The sequence below is a fragment of the Aureobasidium namibiae genome, assembly GCF_000721765.1.
Source record: "Aureobasidium namibiae CBS 147.97 unplaced genomic scaffold scaffold_3, whole genome shotgun sequence".
Taxonomy (NCBI): domain Eukaryota; kingdom Fungi; phylum Ascomycota; class Dothideomycetes; order Dothideales; family Saccotheciaceae; genus Aureobasidium; species Aureobasidium namibiae.
Window position 1 is genome coordinate 390,768 of NW_013581206.1, and position 23,780 is coordinate 414,547.

A 23,780-nucleotide genomic window follows, 5' to 3' on the forward strand; every position below is an offset into this window, starting at 1 on the left:
ATGTGAGTTTTTGGTCGGGTTGGTGTGTCTTTGAGCGTGTGAAGAGACGTGCGATGAGTGTAGATTTGTGTTGAGAGCAGAGTGACAGAGATATGGTAAGAGAGAGCGAACAACGAGAAGAATTGCGCAAAAGATGATTATCAATGTACAAGACCCCCGCCTATGACCAATTTCTGTTGCTGACCAACGACTTTCCGTGCAATCCTCGCCCGCCGCCGCAATCGGCCCACCCATCCACATCCTGTCTCGTCGTCCGCCAAGCGTCGCGTGTGCTATGTACGAATCTGGTCGTCTTGTCCTTCCTCTTCCAATACTTATTCAACATCAAACATGGGGTCATTTTGATAAAGCGAAAATCAATCGTGTACAATATACATAGAAACCTCCCGAAAAACTCCAGCCCGTCGTCTGGATATTATCAAGCATTTCATCCCATCAGTCATAACTGCTCCATCTGCCGTGTCATGATGTCTTATTTCACGATCTTGCAGATGAGGTCCTGCCCGTCGACAGAGTCTGACTCCTTGACGCTCAGCTCGCCGACCTTACCAGAGTGAGGTGCACTGATAACCATCTCCATCTTCATGGCACTCAGGATAGCGATCGGGTCACCCTTGCTGACCTCGGCACCCTCCTTAACTCTCAGCTCGACAACAACACCACTCATCGGTGCTCCGACCTGGCTGCTGTCACCAAGATCGGCCTTCTTGCGAGACTTGTTCTCGACTGCCGCATGTTGGTCGTCAACAGTCACTTGACGAACTTCACCGTTCATCTCGTAGAAGACTTCTCTCTGACCGGTCTGCTCCGAGAGTGGTCCAATGGCCAGGAGCTTGATAATGAGCACCTTACCCTTCTCAAGCTCAACGTGGAACTCCTCACCAATCTCGGGCTTGGCCAAGAAGTACTTGGTCGGCAGGACCGAAAGGTCTCCGAACTTCTGTGTCCACTTCTTGAAGTCCTCAAACACCTTGGGGTACATGACGTACGAGGCAACATCAGTCTCGGTGTAGCCGCCAAACTGCTCCTTGAGCTTGTTGCGGACCTCGTCGAAGTTGACGGGCTCGAGGTAGAGACCGGGTCTCTTGTCCATCTTTCTGCGCTCACGCAGAGCCTTGGTACGGAGAGGCTCGGGGAATCCACCGTAGGGCTGACCCATAAGACCCTCGAAGAACTCGAGAACTGATGAAGGGAAGTCGAGCTGTTCGGCCTTCTCGAGAACGTCGTTGTAGCTCAGCTGGTTGCTGACCATGAACTGAGCGAGATCACCGACAACCTTGGAGGTAGGAGTGACCTTGACGATATCGCCGAGGAGATCGTTGGCTTGCTCGTAAGCCTTCTTGGTCTGTGCCCATTGCTCACCAAGACCTTGCTGAGAGGCCTGGAAGATGAGGTTGGTGAGCTGACCGCCAGGAATCTCGTGCTCGTAGACCTCAGGGTCAGGGCCGGTAAGACCAGCCTCGAAAGGCGAGTAGAGAAGACGAAGCTGAGCCCAGTAGTGGTCGATCATTCTCAATTGGTGAGCGTTGAGACCAGGATCGTGCTCGCTGCCCTCAAGAGATGCAACAAGAGCACCGATGCTGGGCTGAGAGGTCATACCAGACATGCTGTCGGTAGCAGCATCGACGGCGTCAGCACCAGCCTGGGCACAAGCAACCATCGAGGCAACACCAGTACCAGCCGAGTCGTGAGTGTGCACGTGGATAGGTAGATCGGGGTACTTCTTTCTGATGGCACCAACGAGCATGGTGGCAGCCTTGGGCTTCAAGACACCAGCCATATCCTTGATACCAAGAACGTGAGCACCCATGTTGACGATCTTCTCAACAACACCCATGTAGTACTCGAGGTTGTACTTCTTGCTGGGGTTAAGCATGTCACCGGAGTAACAGACAGTTCCCTCAGCAACACCACCGGCCTTGAGGACGGCCTTGACACCAACCTCGAGCTGCTCGACGTCGTTCAAGGCATCGAAGACACGGAAAATGTCGACACCAGCCTTCTTTGCTTGCTCACAGAAGTGAGTGATGGCGTTGTCGGGAAGCGATGAGTAAGCAACACCGTTAGCACCACGGAGGAGCATCTGGAAGGGAATGTTGGGCACAAGCTTTCTCATCTTGCGAAGTCTGTCCCAAGGGTCTTCGTAGAGGAAGCGCATGGCGACATCGAAAGTGGCACCACCCCAGCACTCAAGAGCCCATGCATTGCTGAGAGCGTAGCTAGTTTCCTTGGCGATGTTGAGGAAGTCGACGGTACGGACTCTGGTAGCAAGAAGAGATTGGTGAGCGTCTCTCCATGTGGTGTCCATGATCAAGCAGCCCTTGTTGGCTCTGACAGCCTTGGCGAAGGCCTCCGGACCCTGCTCCACGATGATGCTTCTCCAGCCCTGCTTGCAAGGCTCCGAAACATCGAGAACGTTCTTCTGCTCGTCGTGGAGAGTTGGGATGGTGATGTCGCCCTTGAACTTAGGCTCACCGATCTGACCCTTGATCTGACTGCCGTTCACAGCGAGGTCACCAAGGTAGGCGAGAAGCTTCTGAGCACGGTTTTGACTGTTGACCAGGGCAAACAGCTCAGGTGTATCATCGATGAAAGTAGTCCAGCACTCGCCGGCAATGAAAGTAGGGTGAGTGAGAAGAGAGGCCAAGAAGGGAATGTTGGTCTTGACACCGCGAATTCTGAACTCGACCAAGGCGCGGAGCATCTTTCTGCGGACGATCTCGTAGGTGGAGCCTCTGCATGAGCACTTGACAAGCATGCTGTCGTAGTGAGGTGTGATGACGGCACCAGCAAATCCGTTACCTAGCAAACTGTTAGTTCTTGCGACCAAGCTAAAAAGTATTTTGTCCAATTACCTCCGTCCAGTCTAACACCGTTTCCACCAGCGGAACGGTAGACTTCAATTCTACCAGTATCGGGCTGGAAACCCTTGCTGGGATCTTCGGTAGTAATACGGCACTGGAAGGCGAAACCGCGGACTGAGATGCGGTCCTGGGTCAGACCCAATTGCTCAAGCGATGCACCTGCGGCGATCTGGATCTGAGCAGCAACAATGTCGATTCCAGTGATCTCCTCGGTGATGGTGTGCTCAACCTGGATTCTAGGGTTGATCTCGATGAAGTAGTGGCGGTTCTCCTGGTCAACCAAGAACTCGGCGGTACCAGCGTTGCGGTAGTTGACCGATTTGGCGAGAGCGACAGCATCGTTCAAGATGGCCTGGCGCGTCTCCTCGGGCAAGTCCTTTGCGGGAGCAAGCTCGACGACCTTTTGATGACGTCTTTGGACACTGCAGTCACGCTCGTACAGGTGGACGACGTTACCGTGGCTGTCACCCAGAAGCTGGACCTCAATGTGCTTGGGGCGGTACAAGAAGCGCTCGACGAAGACAGTACCGTTACCGAAGGCAGACTTGGCCTCGGATGTGGCACGCTCGAAGGCCTCCTTGAGCTCCTCCTGCTTCCAGACGACTCTCATACCACGACCACCACCACCAAAGGCAGCCTTGATGATGATGGGGAACCCGTGCTTGTCGGTGAAGCTCTTAACTTCTTCATATTTCTCGACAGGGCCGTCGGTACCGGGGACGACGGGGACCTTGCACTTGATGGCGAGCTCGCGAGCTGAGACCTTGTCGCCGAGGGCGTCAATGGTGTCGGGGGTAGGACCAACGAACTGCGCAGAGTCAGTACGGCTGTAGTACAAAGCTTCAGCATTGTCGTCAACTCACGATCATGCCAGCAGCTTCGACCTTGCGGGCAAAGTCGGCATTCTCACTCAAGAAACCGTAACCGGGATGAATGAGGTTGACATCGTGTGCCTTGGCAATCTTGACAATCTCGTCGGTTGCAAGGTAAGCAGCAACAGGTGTGTACTCTCCTCTCTTGCCAATGACATAGGCTTCGTCGGCCTTTTGTCTGTGCATAGACAGACGATCCTCGTGACTGTACACGGCTACCGTCTGTAGCGAGAGCTCGTGTGCGGTACGGAAGATACGGATGGGAATTTCACCACGGTTGGCAACTGGCCTGGTTGTCAGTAACTGTTGGGACAGACGGTCATGTTCCAGGAGATGGCATACCCAAGATCTTCTTGGCCTTCATGACCGACGAGTTGGCGCGCAGACGTGCGTGTACTGTGTTTTGAGTGTGTGTGTCGACACCATCCTCAATGGCCTCGTCGGTGGGGTTGGAGGCCTTCATCCTCTTGATAGCTTCAATGTCCGCCATGTCGGAAGTCGATGCCTCAGAGAGCTGCTATCTACTAGCAACTGCTGTCCAGAGGTCGGTGAAGAGGAATTGGAGTGGTTGAGGGGAGTTTGCGGTATGGAAGGAGTGGAGAAGAAGAAATGCTTGGGCAACAGACTTTGGAGTCACAGCTGTTGAGAAAGCGATGACGGAAAGAGCTAACTTGCTATCTCGGCCTCTGGCTGCTGGGAGCTTGGTGCTTGGTGCTGGTGCTTTTGGTTGATTGACCCCACCAATCGGAGAAGCTGAATCGCGAGATAAGGCCGGCCGCTCACTGCTTACTAGACGTGATTATGTGAACGCAAACCTGCTTTCGAGCCGCTCTCTAGATGTTGTTTTTCAGCGACGACCATGTCTATACCATCCAGGTAGATATATTGCATCCATGAAATCATCCTCGGGCTATCATTGACCCCGCCTGACGAACTCCTGGAGAAAATCGTCAGTGCATCGAGACTGACCCGAGTGCTTCTCGTCTTTTTTCGGAAAGAAACGGACTTGACAAGGGTCCAGCGCTCCTTCGGACTCAATTCTCCCAAGACAGCTTCTCTATCCACTGCCTTGGGTCTCCTCTCCGCTTGCTCTCCGCTTTGTATCTGTGTACCTGCTTCCCTCTGAGAAAGCTTGTCGTTGACAGACTCCTCATCCCCACCACCGATGTACTATAGTCGTTTATGTCTGCTTCGACATCCATGTCCGAAGCCGGGCAGCTTCAGGGCCCTTTGACCGGCTGTAATTATCAACTGCAATCGATTCAAAACAGCCACCTCACATCGTGCCTCAACAATGTCCTGACTACGGTCATAATTATCCCGGTGACCTTATCCATCGTCTGTGACTACAGAGCCTAGCCTCGGTCAACCACAAATTCCCTCGGTCATATGGAAACACGTTTGACCGTGCCTTTTGCTCTGTTTCCATCACAAATCGAAATTCGATGCGCAGGAAACACTGTCCGGGAAGGGCATGTGCGAACCTATTGTGAAGACTATCGTCTATGGACCGCGTGTCCAGAATCTGCAGTCTCTCTCAGAGTCTGCTAATCTGACAATGCCAGAATGTAACTGCTTGGATCATCTGATCTTGATCCAGGTAACAAAATGCCCGTGGAGGCAGATTATTCAAGCTGAAGACAGCACCCCACAGGTGGTCTAGTGCACGAACCAGCACGCACCGTCTCTTAGTGTTTCTAGTTGCACCAGACATCGTAGATGTGCCAGCAAAGTCTTGAAAGACAAAGGCAGAAGTTGACCAGGGTTGTCCTGCTTACAGTCTTCCGTATACCGATGACGTACCAGCGATCCAAGAGTTTTGCTCCTTGCACGAGTATCAATGGCTAAACTCTCCTCCGAGTGTTCCTTGCACCTGCACTGCTGGATCCCTGGGCATACTCAGAAAGCAATCACGGGTGCTGAGATGTAGTGAGTCTACGATACCAACGATAATCATCGATTGTCCGCTGGCTCTGATGCTACTCCGGACAAGCAGTGGCTAGTGGTTTTCTTTCTACGTTGATTGAGTCCGAGCTCTTATGCAAGGCCAGAGCAACTTGTGTCGATGGAATAATGGTCGGCTCCATTCTACACACCACCTTGGAATCCGCCGAGGATATATGAGTATCATAGACCTCGTAGTCGGAAAGGATGGCGACTCGCAAGCGTGTTATACAGCATCATCATTACCGTTGCGGCTTGCCGCGGATATAAAACAACTGCTTCTAGAAAAGCCGGATATTGATGCTAAAAATTTAAGGTTTTCCTGGTCGTCGCGCATCAGGGCCGCCGCCTTCCGAAAGTCGACATCACAGCCTCCTCAATTGGCTCTTTCGTGGACAACATCTTCCCGCAGGACGACTTGGAAATGGCTGCAAGTATGTCGCTAGGTGGACATGTTGCTGATATGCCAAGTATACCATCTTTGCAGTGCTGCTGTTTAGACGTGCGAATCACGATAGAGGTGAAGGACCGTTGCCTTATGACCACAACGCTACCAGTCACCAGGGTTCCGCGGTGAACCCGGATCGAAGCTTTATTCGACATACTATGTCATAGGGTGCCTCATGGTCAATTTTTGGCGAGTGCGGCGTTCGTCCCTTTATCATCCTCGTGGACCTTGGTGTACTTGGCTTGTACCTCACCGCTTAGCACTCGCAAAAAAACACAACTCGCAGAGAATTCCACCTCCAACCACAGCTTCGGCAAACCAGTAATGGCATCCTGTTTCTCTGGATCGGACAGGAAGCTTCAAAGGAACAACTCAAAGATTCAGGATGACGGCCGAGCCAATGTGTCTTTTGACGAAAAATTACAGACCAAACTTTTACGCAAATTCCACCATGAGGACAAGAAGGCAAAGAAGAACCCTGATGAGGCGGAGATGAAGGAGCCCAAAAGGGCAATCTTCCACTGGCGCACCCGAAAGGATGACTTTGTACCGGATCTCCAAGGATTCGAGGGCAAACCCCGTATGAACATTGCAATCCTCATCACAGGCAGCAGAGGAGATGTTCAACCATTCGTGGCTCTAGGAAACGTTCTGCAAAAGGCGCCGTACAACCACCGGGTGAGGATCTGTACACACCCCAACTTCAAGGACTTTGTCGAGGAGAACGGTCTCGAATTCTACTCGATTGGCGGCGACCCGGAGAAACTCATGTCGTACATGGTTCGCAACCCTGGTGTCATCCCAAGTTTCGAGTCCATGAAAGCTGGTGACGTTGGCGACCGCCGCGAAGAGATTGCAGAGATGTTGGAAGGATGCTGGCGAGCTTGTACCCAAGGAGGCAACGGAATGGACCCAATCAGACTTCCGCAGGTCAACAAGATCAGCACCGAGACCATCATGAAGTTGCCAGATCCTTTTGTGGCCGATGCCATCATCAGTAACCCTCCTGCGTATGCCAACATCCATATCGCCGAGAAGCTGGCTATACCTCTGCACATGATGTTCACCATGCCCTGGAGTCCTACTACCGCCTTCGCTCATCCTCTGGCCAACTTGGACACCAACAAGGGGGACAGAAAACTCGCAAACTATCTGTCGTACTACAGCATGGAGTTGCTTACATCAGAGGGCTTGATCGATCTGATCAACGACTTTAGAGAAAACACACTGGCATTGGATCCCCTGCATGCTGCGTGGGCTCATCAATTGCTGCCCCAATTGAAGGTGCCATTTACATACTGCTGGTCGCCTGCACTGATCCCCAAACCAGAAGATTGGGGATCGCATATCACCATCAGTGGCTTCTTCTTCATGGACCCCAAAAAAGACTTCGAGTTTGATGCCGATCTCAAAAAGTTCCTGGATGCTGGTGACCCGCCGGTATACATTGGCTTCGGCTCGATTGTTGTTGACGATCCGGAAGCGATGACCAAGATGATTTTGGATGCTGTCAAGCAGCTCGGGAGTAAGTGGATATTTTTTTGTTACTAAGGTGTGATCTAACAACTACCAATAGTCAGGGCTCTCGTGTCCAAGGGATGGGGTGGTATTGGAGGCGAAGATGTCCCCGACAACGTTTTTCTTCTCGGCAACGTCCCTCATGATCAGCTATTCCCTCATTGTTCGGCTGTAGTCCATCATGGTGGTGCCGGAACGAATGCCATCGGTATCTCCCTTGGATGTCCGACTGTCGTCGTTGTAAGTAAATCTCAATATCTCTATAGGAGCTCCGCTGACCTCGCACCACTACAGCCCTTCTTTGGCGACCAACCATGGTGGGGTGAGATGATCCACCGTGCCGGCGCAGGACCATCGCCCATTCCCTACAAAGAACTCGACGCCGACAAACTCGCCAACCAGATCCGAGAAGCCCTCAAGCCCGAAACCAAGGAACGCGCAAAAGAGCTCGCCGCAAAGATCAAGGAAGAAACCGGCGCAAAGACCGCCGCAAAGTTCTTCCACGAGACCAAGCAGATGCAAGATGTAGGCTGCTTCTTGTGCCCCGATCAAGTAGCCGTATACCGTTTACGGCGCACCAACATCAGACTCAGCGCTTTGGCAACAGCAATCCTGATTGATCACGGCAAACTGCATCCCCAACACCTCAAACTCATCAGAAGAAAACGCTGGTACGTAGAAAAAGGCGCCCAGGAACCTCTGATCGGCATCTACGGCGCCATCGAAACAACAGGCGTGGGCTACAAAAACTGCGTCAGCAGACTGGCCAAAGACTTGCACTCCAACAAAGCCTCCAACGCGCCCGCCAAAATCCTCGTTGGCGATGCAGAAGCCGCTGGAGAAGTCCCCGGTGCTTTGAAAGCACTCGGCAAATTCAGCGGCGCAGTAGGGATGAATACGTTGAGGTTACCCGTGGATTTGCTCTACAATCTCGCCAACGGCTTCCACAATGCTCCCTTCCATTTCTTTTCAGACGATACTGTGCGCGTGCGAGGAGAAATCAATGGAGTCATGTCGGGCACAAAAGTGGGCTTTCAAGAACTGGTGTTTGGGTTCTACGATGCCTTGACAGGCGTAGTCACCCAACCCATCCGCGGCTACAAAAAACACAGCAGCGAAGGTGTAGGCCCGGCAACCTGGGGTGCGACAAAGGGCTGCGGAAAAGGTCTCGTGGGCTTGGTGTCCAAATCCTCAGCTGCAGCTTTGGGAGTGCCTGGTTATGGCTTCAAAGGCCTCGAACGCTCCATCCGCACGGGTTGGAAAACACGAGATATCCCCAATGAAAACAGTTTGGTGCTGTTGGATGCACTGCAAGGACGTCACAGCGATGAGAGACAGCTTGGTAATGCGGCGCTGTCGATGGTGAGTGAGGCTCAAGGCAACAGTATCAGACACCAAATCAGAGGGAGAAGGGGTTGGCAGTGTTATATGGATTTGCAGCATTTGCGACAGAATCCTGACAAAGCTGCTGCGAAGGAAGAAGAGGTGTTGCAGGGGTGGGAGAGGTTGAAGGTGCCCAAGGAGTTTACGAGGATTGAGAATTAGGATATTGGTGGATGTGACAGAGACAGGAGGCGTTTTGTTTGGAAGTATGAGCGTTAGGGGTCTGTAGTAATAGTAATAATGCATAACGATGTACATGGCAACGACGCACGTTTCAGCTTCAAACATTCTTACGACTCACTAACGACAACGCTGTTGAAATGTACTGCTTTGATTTTTGGTCTGCTTTGGATAATGCTTGTCTGGTCTACTTGGTATACTCCTTTTGCAGTAGTTTGGCAATGGTGGTCAGCTGAATGTTGCTGGTACCCTCGTAGATGGCACCAATCTTGCTGTCTCTCCAGTACTTTTCCGCTAGACCCTCTCTCACGAAACCCATACCGCCCATCCACTCGATAGCCTGTCCAGACACCTTACCCGCAACTTGAGAGGCATAGAGTTTCGCCATGGCAGCATCCATGACAAAGTCCTCGCCAGCTTCCTTTTTGCGAGCGGCATTGTAGACCATGGCGCGCGCAGCACAGATTTCCGTCCACGCTTGAGCGAGCTGGTGTTGCATACCCTGGAACTCGCCGACGAGGGTGCCGAATTGCTTGCGGTCGTTCCAGACGTACGAGGCAGCGTTTGAAAAGGCGCCCATGGCCAGACCAGTCATTTGAGCAGCGATGCCGATTCTGCCTTCGTTCAAGATGCCAATGGCGTATTTGTAGCCGTCGCCCTCTTTGCCGAGCAAGTTGCCCTTGGGGATGTCGCAGTCGTCAAAGTTGACGACGCAGGTTGAGGAGGCTTTGATGCCGAGTTTCTTTTCCTTCTTTGCGATGCTGAAGCCGGGAGTGTCCTTGTCGACGATGAAGGCTGTGATACCCTTGTAGCCCTTGGAGGGATCGAGGTTGGCAAAGACGATGAAGAAGCCTGCTTCGAGCGAGTTTGTGATCCACATCTTGGAGCCGTTGATGCGGTAGCCGTCGGCTGTCTTTTCGGCGCGGGTCTTGAGGGCGAAGGCGTCGGAGCCAGAGACGGGTTCGGAGAGACAGAAGGAGCCTTTGTGGGATATGTCAGCTTGCTGGACACTTGTGGGAGTCTGTCAGTGCGAAAGACTGACCGACGGTGTTGGTGGCCAATTGGGGCAACCACTTGCGCTTGCTCTCGTTGGTGCCGTACTTGAGCACAGTCGTGTTGACCAGAGTATTGTGCACATCAACCATGACACTGACACTAGGGTCAACCCTAGCCAGCTCCTCGATACCAACAATAGCAGCGGTAAAGTTCATGCCGGCACCACCAAATTCCTCTGGGATTTCAATGCCCATGAGGCCCTGCTCGAAACACTGCTCAATGATATCCTGGTCCATCTTTTCGTTCTCGTCCATGCTTCTGACTTTGGGTAGGATGACATCGTTGGCGAATCTGGCGACCGACTCTTGCATCATGGATTCGGTCTCGGACATGTGGGAAAGAGGGGTGGGGATTGCGCCTGTGAGATCGTGGGGTTCGCCGGTTGTTGTTTGTCTCATCGACTGCGAGGACGAGAGACTTCGCCAACTGGTTGTGGGTCAGTGTCTGTCAAGACTGATGTTACCGAATACAAACATACCATGATCTCGAGACTACTCGCTGGCGAAGCGGTGACTGGAGGGATGATGGCCGGAGGAAGGGGCGAACACTTCTTGCTACTGAAGCCATGTTTGTGGTGTTGAGATGTATGTGAGTGAATGTCTAGAAGGAGAAGATATTCAGGAGATCAAAAAGATATTGTCTTGGTGATCACGGTAGAAATGCAGGGAGCAATGGAAAGCCGAAGCCGCCGAATCACATGCGGAGAGGCGGACCGAGGCCCAAGGACGACATTCTGGGGTCTCCTCCGACTCTCCGCGCATGACGCCCTATCGCTTTCGGTGCGACCAGAGTCTAGTTCCCGATATTCCTTATCTTATCGAGTCAGCTTGTCACTCTATTATGCTCTTGACACGCACTGCGAGTCTCGTCGAATCTGGATCGATGTATTCCGAGGTTGAAAGGGCTCTTTGAAGCCTTCATTGACTTCTGGTACACTGTCTGCCAACATCAAAGGCAAGAAAGGAACTGACTACAAGTTCCTTCCAGCCGCCCATCAACATGACCACCAAGGCCTCCCTCAATTCGGCCTAAACTTGTTCCTCTTCATCTTCATAGCCTCCACCTTCTTCCTATCCTCCTCAAAGCCCTTGAGCAACTCATTGGCCTTCTCCTTGCGCTTCTCGCGCATCTGGAACCTGTAAAAGTCTTCCTTGCCCTTCTGCTTCTCCTTTTGCAATTCTGCTTTTTCTTGCGCTTCTTCTTGACGAGCGGGTCCCATGCGTCCTCCGCGTGTGACGGTGACGAAACCATCTTCGTCGGGTTCTGCGCGTTGGCGTGCGAGTGCCCGCGCGCGCGACGCTTCTTGGTCGGCAAAGGCTGTCATGTAGGCGTCTACTGATGCTTGGAGCACACTTGTACGAGGAAAGCGGAGGGCGTGGTGGTTTAGGTATCCTGTAGCGATTCGTCAGTTCATGCAATCCTGGTGCAAAAGGGAAGAAAGATTCAAACTCACTCGCAGCACCCAATGCAGGCACCTTGTCCCCAACCTCGTTGCCCCAAACAATCTCCTTAGCAGCCTTGACCGCCTTCTTCACCTCTTTGAGTCCCAGTTCCGCAGCCGCAGCATCCACAAACACAACCACACATGTATTTCCACTCCTGCCCACGCTCCTATCCCACATCTCTGGCAACTCGACCGCTTTAGCCTCTCCTCCATCTCCACCTCTCTTTCTCTTCTTCCCACTCTTGCTCGTCACCGGCGCTGTGACTTTTTTGCCCGTCCTCGCGCCTTCAAACTCTACTCTTTCCACTCTTGCGCCGCCGCCGTGGCTGGCGAAAAGAGCGCGTAGGTGCGCTTCCGTGGTATCGATGGGGAGATTGACGACGAAGAGCTCGCGCGGTGTGTTCTCGGTGGGGATCTTTGGGGCGTTGGGTCGTAGGTAGAGGTAATGTTTTGTCGCAACGGGGAAAGAGGAGGTGGGCGGGATGGACAGAGGTAGCACGGTGTAGTCGTTGACGCTCGCCGGCACGCGGCTGCTCGGTGTTTGTACGGGCGCCATTGTTGTTGTGTGGTTTTTTGTGCTTAACAAATTGTGGTTTTGCGACTTGGGTTGGATGATATTTTCTTGGAAGCTTCGGACCGGAGGACCTAACGCCGAACAGTCACCCTGGCGTTATTCACATGAGACAACCGAATGACCAGACTAATGTTAAAAGACCAAAAAGAAACGAGGTTTATCGCTATGCTATATTATATCTTCCCTCTGCGCATTCCAAAAATATGGCCAGCCAGATAGAATCTCTTTCTGCCATCATCTCTCCTCTCCGTCTCCGCTGCATGCTCTTCTATCCATCTTTCTCTCTTCTTTTTCTCTTTGCTCTAACTTTTCTTCCTCATGCCTTCCGCTGCGCGATAGCCTTGATCTGGCTGCGGATGTCGCTCGTTGGTATTAGGAGAGAAGAAAGAAATGGTGAACATTGTGGTCGGGATCTCGTGATAAAACTTTTCGCAGGTCGTCGGTAGGTCGTGAGAGCACATGGGCTCCAAGAAGATGATGATAAAAAGAAGACGGTCAAGGCCGAAATGTCGTGTGAATATCGAAAAGCCGCTTGCGAGCACGCTTGAACCAAAGATGGTCAACTAGAAAGAAAAGAATAAAATGCTTGCAATGGACAAGCCTCAAGCAAAAGGATCAGCCCTGCCGGCACCATGTCGAAAGGTCCTCATGAAGCATGGTAAGGCTTCTGCATGATTAATTAAGCAGAGACAGAAGCAGGAATGATGGTAGTAGCGGCATTGACGGGAGCAAGGACGGCAATATTAGCATCAGTGGCGGGAGCAGGTGCAGACTCGCTGTTGGCCTCGTTCTGGCCCTGGTTGCATTCGCGGGAAATATGACCGGTCTCACCACAACGGTAGCAAGTCTTGCCAGCAGTGTTGAGAGGACCTCCATTGGGAGCAGTGCACTCGCGAGAGATATGACCGAGCTTACCACATGCGTAACACTTCATGGCTTGGGCCTGACAGTCGCGAGCGAAATGATTAGGTCCGCCGCATTTGTAGCAAGTAGCAGGACGAGGGCCACCAGCGAAACCACCGCGGAAGCCACCACGAGGACCAGGGGCACCACGACCAAGACCAGGAGCGACACCAGGAGTAGGGCAAGTGCGCTGCAAAAGATCATAGTCAGCCAAGATGCATGAGAGGTTTCAACGGAGGAGGCACATACAGCAAGGTGGCCAGGCAGGCCGCATGAGTAGCAGCGTCCGTTAGCACCGCCGTTCAGACGGAGAGTAGGGCAGTCAGCCTGGACGTGACCAAGGCCCTGGCAGTGGTAGCATTGCTTAGCTATGGGTACAGGTCAGCACATAGGTCCGGATGGCAAGCAAGTTGGCGCGATGCACGACATACCCTCGGTGGTGCGAGGAAGAGGGCAGTTGTTGGACTCATGACCTGTTTAGAAAATGAGTATTGCAAAACAGGTTTTGGGTACGGGAGTGGGTACCGGGTTGCTTGCAGTTGTAACACAAACGCTCAGAAGAGGAGCAGACCTCGGCGTAGTGGCCAACATTACCACACTTGTAGCAGGCGCGACGTGAGAGAGAGGACATGTTGATTGTTGTACTGGGAGACCGGGAGTCAGATACAGTTGGCAGGATTGTCTAGTCTTGAACGCGTGTTGTGGTATTGGGTTTGGCGAATTCGTCCTCTTCATATAGCAAGTCGCTGAGCAAACCGCCGAACAGACTGATCAGGTGTTCGTCGAACCGATCGTCAAGCGAATCATGCTTCCAGAATCCACGAGAGTGTCGTGATAGTCAGGCTCGACAACAAGTGACTGGCTGAGTCATTGCGGTCGAGCCTGACATGGCAATGGTGTCGACGAGGGACTCGAGAGCAACGGACGGTGGTGGGAAAGATGGGTGAGTGCATGTGGGACACGACCAGCGAGACGACTGACCTGATAATGCGCGAGGTTGCTTGACCTGCTACAACGTCAGCGTCTACAGCTCCCAAGTGTTTGGTTCTTGTTGTGGGTTTGTCTTACACTGTTGCTAACGAATTACTCCTCCTTCACTTCTGCTGCGCTTCCAATGCTCCAGCGAGTTGACGTACGATCGAACAAGACACAAGCAATGCGACAGTGAGGTGGGTTTGGTAAGCGAAGGTTGGGCGGTTGCGACTGCGATTGCGGCGCGACAGAGGCTCGAAAAGAAGGAAACGCCGACGGGAGAGACCCACCCGGCTCCAGCTGCATCCATCTCACACCCGTTCACCGACCTGCATCCTCCGGCCTGCATACCAATCCTTTGTCAAGAACCTCAGCTAGCTTCAAACGCCCGACGAGACGGACAGCTACTGTCTACAAGCAGTCAGTATCGAGCAAGAAGCTCTGACAACGGTACCTAGGCTTCATGCTTCAGCTGCACCGTTGACAGCTTCAGGCAGGTAGCTCGCCTGTACCGAACCTGAACCGTGCACACTGGCTAGTTAGTTAGACGCCTGGTGGCTGGAAGGCTTGTTGCATCTTCATTATACGGTATTCTGCTGTTGAAATCTTGTTACTCAAATTTCTTGATGGCTTTGCCATTCGTCTTCGTGGCCTCCACATTTCCAATTGCCACATTGCGCCTTCATGCATGCTCTGACCGATTTACTGCTTCTCCTGCTCAATCACTGCAGGTGCCTTGATCGTGCGTTCGCTCAGGAACTCGAGGCCTTCACCACCCTGTTTCTTCGTATTAGCATTGAGTTATGGACGTGGTGGTGAAGTAAACTTACGTAGCTGATTTTGGGCGAGATCTCCACACCAGCGTTGTCGTCTTCGCTTGTCACAGTAGCACCGACAGCCTCGAGCCATCTGGTACCTTGACGGAAAATGTCACGCTTGCTGGTGTCGGGGTCATCCTCACCGGTGCCTCTAGCGTTCTTGAGAGGTGAAAATTCGTCCTCTCTTCTGACCTCCTGGCAGGCGAATTTGTCCATAGACAGGAATGGGAAGCAATCAAAGACAAACTGCTCGAGCTTGATACCGTTGGGCTTCTCGGGCTTGACCGTCTCACCCTTCTCGGTGTCGACGTAGGGAATCTTCTTTCTGGCAATGTGGTGGGGAAGCTTGTCTGACCACTCGGGAATGCTCTCAAGGAAGCCGAACGAATAGTAGTGGTTGACAATGTTGGCGGCACGGAATTTAAGCAGACTCGAGTCCTTGGAGTCCTTTGCTTCGGAAGTCTCCTTGTCGATCTCTGAGTACTCGACCACGTCAGGCTTGCCATTCTTTGACAGGATGAGGCCAACAGACTCTTTGGCATCACGCTTGCGGACGACCTTGGTGGCAATATCGACATTCTTGGAGGCCGCAAAGCCAATAAAGGTAGGGTCGGCGACTCTGACAAGGCAGTTGTCAACACAGTATGCGTGGATGTGCTTGATGCCTCTCTTGGACATGTCTTGAACGACGCCTGACTTGACCAGGGCGTTGTAGAGACCACCATTACCATCGGGTGCAACAGCAACCTTGGACTTTGATTCCAGCAAGATCTTGCCGTCGTTTGAGATGCAAGGAAGAGTGCCCTGCTCGAAGAAGATGACGTTGTTTCTGTTCAGACCAAAGTATGCGTGCTTCTCAAAGAACTCCTCGGTAGGCTTGCGGGTAGGACCGCTGGTCATGATGTACCATGGCACGACAACCTCTTCTTTGCTGTGCTCGTGTTGGGCCAGATGTTGGATCTTCCAGATCCTTTCTGCTTGAAGCTGGAAAAGAGACTTTTGGCTAGGAAGGCCGATATCATAACATCCCTTGGGGGCAGAGCTGCCTAGACGGGTGCCCTGTCCACCAGCCATGAGAACCACGGCGACCTGGTTCTCAGCAATGAACTTCAGACCTTCTGTGTACCATTTGTTGAGGTCCTCGGGCTTCGAGTCGTAGATGGAGGAAGTGGCGGATTCAGGAAGCTGCTCGAGCTTGGGTGCAGCGTCTTCGGACTCGGTCTTGGGAGGGTTCAAGGCGCGGTGGGTGATTTCGTTGACGTATTCGGGATTCACATCTACGAGTTGTTCGTAAAGCATGCCCTTCTCGGCGGCGTTGATGTCATTCCAGAAGGCAAAGACCTGCTCCTGGCCGGCCTTTGTGAACTTGTCTAGGAGCTTCTGGAAATCCTCCTGGCTAGGCTCATCAGGGGCGGGGATGTTTTGGGTCAGATGGAGCTTCTCCAAGACGTTGTTGATCATGGCGGCAGCCATGTTGTGTGTGACGTGTAGAGCGGTGTAGCGGGGTAGATAGATTGGTGCAAGTCAGTCGGGAGTACGAGAGTCCTTGTTGACCGTATAGATTGAAGGTGAAGTGTGATGGGACAAAGATGCAAGGGTATGAGAGGGGCTGGACGGCACGAAACGCTTCTGGACACTTTCTTTTGTAACAAACGCCTGATACGCATCAACAATCACCATCGACTGGAGAAGCATCCAAGCTTCGACCCCCCACTTGCGTCACTCTATTTTTGGCTTCTCGTCCTCTCCTGCAATTTTGCTTCCTCTCTCCCACTGTCACCTCGTGTTGACCAATGCTCGGCATCTATTGAGGAGAGAGCTGTACGGGAGACGAGTATTCTATTTGGACATTGGGTCTGTCGCATACTACCACAATCCTCAAGCAAGCTCATCCCCAGCTCAAACTCAATCGTTGATTGGTTCCAAGCATACCTAAACGGCAAACATTTAGTGTCTGAAACGCTACTTCATTTTATCTTCCATCTTGCATGACTCCAAACTCCATTATTTCTTACAACCTGTGAGCATGTACGATCGTGATCAAACAAGCGACCGGTATAGAGAATCCCTGAATTCGCGACCATCAGCGGTCGTTCGACTTTTCCAAAGCATTGTCAACTCTGTGGATGCCCAACATGACATTTCAGCAGCCTTGCAGAGCCAGTAAACAAGACCAGCTTCAGTTCACTGCAGTACAAGGCTCTCGCCGTTTCCAACATCCACCCAATTGACCCCCTCAAATGAACCAATGACCTCGTCGCTGGCCGTGTCCTCGCTCGAAGAACCCTTCCTGCGTTTCTTCTCGGCTTCTACAGCATCTTTCACACTGATCTTCTTCCTCTTGAGTAACCAGCCCACGATTCCTGTGCCTTCCTTGTCTTCATCGTGTGTGGCAATCCAGTAGCTGGCCTTGAGTTTCCGCTGTGCCTTCAGTCCGTTGTGTGCTCCCAAGTTCAGCTGCTGTGCTGCTCCTAGTGTAATATCTTCAAGGCCGTGCAAGAAAGCGAGTGTCTTTATGGGAGGATTGGCCTTGGTCACAAGGTCCAGACCCTCACTGTCACTGTGGATCCCATGTGGTGTGTAGATGATGGCTTCTGCTGTTTCGTCCTCCTCTTCTGGCTCAATGTATTGATGCGAGCTGCTCCTTCTAGAAGCCTGACCGCTCTGCTGATTGTTGAAGGTGATCATGAGTGCTGAGTGAAAGTATAGCATGTCGCTGCTCGTTACAAGTCGTGAAATGCCGAGCCATTCTGGCAAAGGAGGTACTGATGTCGCGTGCCAGTCGGGGTCCTCGGAAAAGTGCGGGATCTTCTGAATGACGCGGAAGTGCTTCCACGACTCGATCAGTGGAATGGCTTTCTAACATGTCTATGAGCGTGAGCCTTAGGACCTGTTATATCGTTCTGCTTACCTCTGTCGCAAAAACAGGCACGTTCGGATGCACAGTTCGCATTGTTTGCTCGTGACAGTGGTCGGTGAACTGATGGCTGACAGCGACAGCATCTATAAATGTCTCAACCTCGTCAAAGTCTTGGGTATCTTGTGCATTGCTCTTTCTGCCCTTTCCAAGGCGTAGACCACTTGCCAGACTCTCGGTCTCGCGGATGAGGTCTTCTACAGCTGCAATGCTAGGCACTCGAGGTTCAGCGGCGTGCCACTGCTTACTCAACCAACTGGTGTAGTCGGTTTGTGTTCCAGAGAGCCAGGGGTCGATGAGGATGTTGAAGTAGACACGACCCCCACGCTTGGTTGCAGCGACCGGGCGAGGAATCATCAGTAGCCATGCTGTGTCGGCACTCAGGTGATGGAGGACTGGACGACGCATGGCAAGAGCATCACTTACTGCATCCTGTAAGTTCTGATGCAGTTGTGCGCCCGGACTGTTCATATTGTTTTCTTCAACATGTTGACGTGCTGCTTTTGCTTTCTTTTGCCTGGCGATGACATGGACATGTTTATCTCGGCCGCTCCCGAACCGTGGGGAAGCATTTCACACCGCTGTTGGTAACACAGCCTCTGCTTCCTATAGCCACCATATCGAGTGCTTTACTTGTCGCGACACAGAGTTGATAATTCTCTATCGTCAGAGCGATATAACTTTCCAGAATAACTTGTCCTCGCGGCCTCAGAAAGTGATTCAAGCGACGCAGAGACCACGCCGACCGAGTCAGGGAACGCAGCTAACGTTGCCAACGCATCTTTCCATCATCGTCATCCTTCCAACTTCCTTGGCCCAGGACGGACACTGCCTGCTACGTGACCTCTGAAACCACTTGAACAGCCTCGCTCTGCGCCCACTTCTAAGCCACAATCCTAGAATATTACCAACTCTTGATCTCACTGCCACTTGGCCTGCCTAGCATCTATCTTGCATTTCCACTGGAATCTTCAAGTTCATCATGACCAAGGAACGTTATAACCCTCCCCCAGGACCCCCACCTGGTTGGAGCAAGAAGCAAGAAGCAGCATCAGAATCATCGTATGCACCTCCTCCTGGTCCACCACCTGGCTACCAAAGGCACGATGAAAAGGCTAGCATGAGTGAACAATACGCGCCCCCTCCAGGGCCTCCTCCAAATCATTACAATGAAGACCCCTTGGACCAAACCGCTCCGCCGGATTACGCCCCATGGCTGTCAGTACCGGACACAAGCTTACTGCCACCTGCTCCTGCCGTGACTCACGATACCTCTCCGACTGCCAATGCAACTGAATTTTCGGCTGAGCAGGCAAAGCAGTGGTGTAGCCGTAATCCTCTGTATTCAGCAGGTCAGATTCCTGCCTCGGTTCATGAGGACTTCCGCCTTCATGGTTTCACCTTCAGCCAGCCGTCACCACACTTCACAGGTGAGCTGAAGAGAGCAATGCGTCAACACAATAGCTGGTCGGTCCGCACACGTAGGAACTGCCAAGACTGTATCCTCACCACGTCGGCTCCGCTCTACTCGGCGGCTCTCAACGACCCTTTGAGAAACAATGGAAGGCCTTTCACCATCTACTTTGAGGTCCGTGTTACACGTATGGGATCTGATTCGGGGGACGAAGGTGACGCCGGAATCGCTATTGGATTCGTTGCACCTCCTTACCCGACATTCCGCCTTCCTGGGTGGGAAAGAGCTAGCCTTGGAGTGCACGGCGATGATGGGCGTCGTTACATTGATGATGACGGTGGTGGTCAAGACTTTACCACGTACTTCAAGAACGGAGAGACTGTTGGAATCGGTATGCATATCAGACCGGCGCAGTTCCCTGGTCGAAGAAGGGACGTCGAGGTCTTCTTCACAAGAGAAGGGCAGAAGGAAGGAGGATGGAACATGTACGAGGAGCGAGATGGAGATGACTGTGGCAGCATCGTTGGACTCGAGGGAGACCACGACCTGATGGCAGCAGTGGGCATGTTCGGACAGGTTGATTTTGAGGTCAGATTCAGGCGCGAGGAGTGGCTGTACCGCGCGTAGACAGAATTCACAAAGCTATCATGTATCCTATGACTCTTGATGATGCTACCAATATGGTGGTGTGAAAGGAAGAGCGATGACGAGGTTCGGGGATTAGACGGGGCTAGCGCAGGGTCGAATGCGGGATGGGCGGCGGAGCAATCAAGAGCAGTCGGCGTGTCCAGCTGGCACTTGATTGCAATCCACGACATGGACATTGACTCGTCGCATATCGCACCATGAGGACAGGATCGTGGCGAGTCGTCTCGCTCCTCTTACTATGCCTCGTGCTGGCCTTTGTCAACTGCCAGGAACCCGTCCCGAATCAACAAGACGGCTCCCATCATGACACGACGCCGTACATCGCTAATCAACAAGACCATGCCACAACACATGACAAGCCGCCACACGAGCAGAGTCCCGCCGTCAAGGATGCTCTCGCCTCTCTTCGCAAGATCCGTCCACCAACTAGTCGCCTGGCACGCCTCAGCAAGCCTTCTGGACTCGTCGCCAAGACTATCTACTATGCCAAAAACTTGTTTGTCCTTCTCTTCATGAACCAACCCGACCAGAGAGACCTTCTTGTCACCCACACCACTGCGCAACCTCTCGCTCCTGCACTTTCTCGCGCTGTCACCCTACTTCAAGATGCCGCCGCCGAGCAAGACCCGGACGCTTTGTGGCTGTTGGCCGACATGAACTTCTACGGCAACTTCACCCACCCGAGAAACTACTCGCGCGCCTTCGAATACTACCAGACTCTAGCCTACATGAACGGCAACAGTTCTGCTCAATATATGCTGGGCTTCATGTACGCCACCGGTATTGGAAACGCCGTCCCGCAAAACCAGGCTCGAGCCCTTCTATACCATACTTTCGCTGCCGAGCAGGGCGACATTCGCTCTCAGATGACCCTCGCTTATCGTCATCATTCTGGAATCGCCACTCCGAGAAACTGTGAAGAGGCGGTACATTGGTATAGGCTGGTCGCAAAGCAGGCCGTGGAGTTCTACAAGTCCGGTCCTCCTGGTGGCCACTCGCTGGTCAAGAACGCTTTCCGCTTGGTCGATGAAGAAGGTGGCATTTACGGCGAAGGCGCCAGTGTCAGCAGTTCTGGTGTCAATGCAAAGACTGGAGGTCCTACATCAGACGCCTACGCTGATCTGGATGACGTCCTCGAGTTCCTCGACTTCCAATCAAGAAAGGGCGATCTCAAGGCTACCTTCCACCTTGGGAGACTGTATTACGATGGCTCGCGAGGATTGGCTCGCAACTTCCCCGAAGCAAAGGATCACTTCATGCAGGTCGCTAGACTCTATTGGACTCCCTCTGGCAAAGTCAAGTCCGACGTTTCGTCCGCCGTCGAAAAACTCGCCCCGAAAGCTGCTGGTTATCTGGGAAGAATTTTCTTACGCGGCGAAGGCACTGAGAAGAGCTATAGCAAGGCTAAGATCTGGTTCTCTCGCGGCATTGAACATGGTGACGCCCTCTCCCAGTACTCCATGGGAGTCATGTACATGGAAGGACTGGGCGTTCCCAAGAATCCTGTCAAGGCCGCCGAATACTTCTCTCCAGCTGCCGATCAGGACCTTGCAGTGGCGCAAACAAACTTGGGCATCTTGTTCATGGATCAAGGTGACGTCCACACTGCCAGAAGTTACTTCGAGCTGGCTGCTCGCAACAGCCACATCGAGGCCTTCTATTACTTGGCTGAGCTGAGCAATCAAGGCGTCGGTCGTGATCGCTCTTGCGGCATGGCTTCTGTCTACTACAAGATTGCTTCCGAGAAAGCAGAGGTTATCCATTCTTCGTTCATAGAGGCCAACGAAGCCTACGAGCGTGGTGATCTCGAAACTGCCATCATCGCATACATGATGGCCGCTGAGCAAGGCTACGAGATTGCACAAGCCAACGTTGGATATCTGCTCGATCACACTCGCCCACGCTACTCACTTCCTTCGATCTTCCCTTTCCTTCGCCGCCGCATCGATGCAGCTGGCGATGCAGCCCTGGCTCTCATCTACTGGACTCGCTCAGCCAAACAATCCAACACCGACTCGCTTGTCAAGATGGGTGACTACTACCTCGACGGCGTTGGTGCTGCGTCATCCCCTGAAAATGCAGCTGTGTGCTATCAAGCCGCTGCCGAGGGCATGTTGAGCGAAGGAATGGCGAGCGCCCAAGCCATGTGGAATCTTGGCTGGATGCACGAGAATGGCATTGGCATCGAGCAAGACTTCCATCTCGCCAAACGGTTCTACGACCAAGCACTCGGTACAAACGCAGAAGCATACCTGCCAGCCAAGTTGAGTCTTGCAAAGTTGAGGCTGCGTAGTTGGTGGAACGGTGTCAGTGGAGGTAGTGTCAATTCTATCAGAGACGAGCCTTGTAAGTAATACCTTGGGCCACGTCATCTCATCATAACTAACAAACTATCAACCACAGCCCAGAAACCGAGCCGCACACTAAGTCAATGGCTCAACGACTTCCTCGAAGCCGACGCTGCATACTACGCCGATCACTTTGAAGCAGACGACTGGGACGACGCACACCACCACATGCCCGGCGGCGATGACTTCTACGACGACGGCACTGAAATCGACGACGGTCTCATCGAGATGTTTATGATTGTGGGCTTGGCTGCTTTACTCGCTTTCTTGGTCTACTATCGCCAGCAGAGACAGAGGGAAGCCAGACTGAGGGCTGAGCAGCAAGGTCAACAGGGAGCAGCGCCACCACCACAGCAGGATCAAGGGTTCTTCCCTCCACCGGGAGAGCCCGAATTTGCTAATTGGGTTGCTGGAGGTGTGGGTCATTAGTGCACCTGCCTTTGACCAAAGTATTTTTGGATGAAAAGTCCAATCATTTTGCATAAAGTTGAAGTCGAATGTCGTTAGCGTAGATCAGTCTTATTCGAGACAATCGAGCATTTTCTCTTTTCACCAGATTCTTGCCGTGCGAACAAGCTACTCGAGGTTATTGTCGCCTCACTCTCTATGCTAGCTCTCAAGAGGGGACACCAAAAAAAACAAGAGGTCAAGCTGTTCTGTGTAAGAAATTGGGTCATTGTTCGTCATGGATTACTAGTGTCTGATAATGAAGACGAAGCCAATCCGTCAAGCTGCTGCTTTCTCTTGACATCTTCAAAGTCCTTGACATGCTCGTAGCCCTCGGGCAGTGCCTCAGAGCGAGTGCGGGAAGACACATAACACTTGTGACAGAGATAGTCATCACTCTTCTTGTCCGAATCCTCACGCTCTCCAGCATCATTGCCAACAACACCAGTCGCGTCTCTCTTCCTGTGCTACCAGAGCTTAGCGCCACCACTCCTCGTCCACTCGCAACCGTGACAGTAACGCTCGACTCTGGATCCGTGCCATGCCGGAACGTGAGTTTTCCAGCGCATGCTTTCACGAAAACCATTCGTGAGTCTTGACCCGTCTTCTCAAAATTGAAGTAGAGGCGCACATGGGCATCGTTTTTTCCTGCCGGCATAGTTAACCCGTGCTCTTGCCCGTCGTCTGGCTTGGTAGTCAGGGTCGTTGTGGTAGCGGGTTTTGTGGTACTCGGTCTGATATTTGTAGGCGGCTTTGCGCGCGTCTTCGTCTGGGTATTGGGGTTTGCTTGCTAGTGTTGCGGTGGTGCCAAAGGATCTCAGGAGCCCATTTTGTGGTGATTTTGGTAGTTTGAGCATGGCAAGTCGTGTTGTGATTTCGCGTATCATCGATTGTAACATGTCTTTTCTTTTCCTCCTGCTGACGTCCCAGCTTCAGATGCCAGCTCTGGATCCGAACGTGATGGAATTTATTTCCAAGGTATGGATATGTTTATATTCTTTGGAAGCAAGAGATGTGTTTGGATAGGAGT

The 23,780-nt window shown here is 52.5% G+C and overlaps 9 protein-coding genes across 9 annotated transcripts; 3 read left to right on the plus strand and 6 right to left on the minus strand.

Annotated features, from left to right (window-relative positions):
* Positions 1-472: 472 nt before the first annotated feature.
* M436DRAFT_70307 (pyruvate carboxylase) lies at positions 473-4,226 on the minus strand (the record flags this gene model as incomplete). Its single annotated transcript, XM_013574924.1, has 4 exons — positions 473-2,802; positions 2,856-3,672; positions 3,728-4,020; positions 4,079-4,226. The coding sequence occupies 4 exons, from the start codon at positions 4,224-4,226 to the stop codon at positions 473-475; spliced, it is 3,588 nt and encodes a 1,195-aa protein (XP_013430378.1).
* Positions 4,227-6,620: 2,394 nt separating this feature from the next.
* M436DRAFT_40161 (UDP-Glycosyltransferase/glycogen phosphorylase) lies at positions 6,621-9,191 on the plus strand (the record flags this gene model as incomplete). The annotated part of the gene is made up of 3 exons (XM_013574683.1): positions 6,621-7,653; positions 7,705-7,886; positions 7,941-9,191. 3 exons carry the CDS (start codon positions 6,621-6,623, stop codon positions 9,189-9,191), a joined length of 2,466 nt encoding a protein of 821 aa, XP_013430137.1.
* A 205-nt stretch (positions 9,192-9,396) lies between these two features.
* Positions 9,397-10,832, minus strand: M436DRAFT_61195 (acyl-CoA dehydrogenase NM domain-like protein; the record flags this gene model as incomplete). The annotated part of the gene is made up of 3 exons (XM_013574822.1): positions 9,397-10,190; positions 10,252-10,691; positions 10,744-10,832. 3 exons carry the CDS (start codon positions 10,830-10,832, stop codon positions 9,397-9,399), a joined length of 1,323 nt encoding a protein of 440 aa, XP_013430276.1.
* A 451-nt stretch (positions 10,833-11,283) lies between these two features.
* M436DRAFT_39345 (uncharacterized protein) lies at positions 11,284-12,265 on the minus strand (the record flags this gene model as incomplete). The annotated part of the gene is made up of 2 exons (XM_013574536.1): positions 11,284-11,657; positions 11,719-12,265. 2 exons carry the CDS (start codon positions 12,263-12,265, stop codon positions 11,284-11,286), a joined length of 921 nt encoding a protein of 306 aa, XP_013429990.1.
* A 2,595-nt stretch (positions 12,266-14,860) lies between these two features.
* M436DRAFT_61198 (UDP-N-acetylglucosamine pyrophosphorylase) lies at positions 14,861-16,449 on the minus strand (the record flags this gene model as incomplete). Its single annotated transcript, XM_013574823.1, has 2 exons — positions 14,861-14,935; positions 14,989-16,449. The coding sequence occupies 2 exons, from the start codon at positions 16,447-16,449 to the stop codon at positions 14,861-14,863; spliced, it is 1,536 nt and encodes a 511-aa protein (XP_013430277.1).
* Positions 16,450-17,160: 711 nt separating this feature from the next.
* M436DRAFT_40488 (uncharacterized protein) lies at positions 17,161-18,364 on the minus strand (the record flags this gene model as incomplete). The annotated part of the gene is made up of 3 exons (XM_013574731.1): positions 17,161-17,588; positions 17,637-17,835; positions 17,888-18,364. The coding sequence occupies 3 exons, from the start codon at positions 18,362-18,364 to the stop codon at positions 17,161-17,163; spliced, it is 1,104 nt and encodes a 367-aa protein (XP_013430185.1).
* A 511-nt stretch (positions 18,365-18,875) lies between these two features.
* Positions 18,876-19,934, plus strand: M436DRAFT_40465 (uncharacterized protein; the record flags this gene model as incomplete). The annotated part of the gene is made up of 1 exon (XM_013574724.1): positions 18,876-19,934. The coding sequence occupies one exon, from the start codon at positions 18,876-18,878 to the stop codon at positions 19,932-19,934; it is 1,059 nt and encodes a 352-aa protein (XP_013430178.1).
* A 218-nt stretch (positions 19,935-20,152) lies between these two features.
* Positions 20,153-22,732, plus strand: M436DRAFT_61201 (HCP-like protein; the record flags this gene model as incomplete). Its single annotated transcript, XM_013574824.1, has 2 exons — positions 20,153-22,301; positions 22,359-22,732. The coding sequence occupies 2 exons, from the start codon at positions 20,153-20,155 to the stop codon at positions 22,730-22,732; spliced, it is 2,523 nt and encodes an 840-aa protein (XP_013430278.1).
* Positions 22,733-22,986: 254 nt separating this feature from the next.
* Positions 22,987-23,408, minus strand: M436DRAFT_61202 (uncharacterized protein; the record flags this gene model as incomplete). The annotated part of the gene is made up of 2 exons (XM_013574825.1): positions 22,987-23,124; positions 23,169-23,408. 2 exons carry the CDS (start codon positions 23,406-23,408, stop codon positions 22,987-22,989), a joined length of 378 nt encoding a protein of 125 aa, XP_013430279.1.
* Between the last annotated feature and the right edge of the window lie 372 nt (positions 23,409-23,780).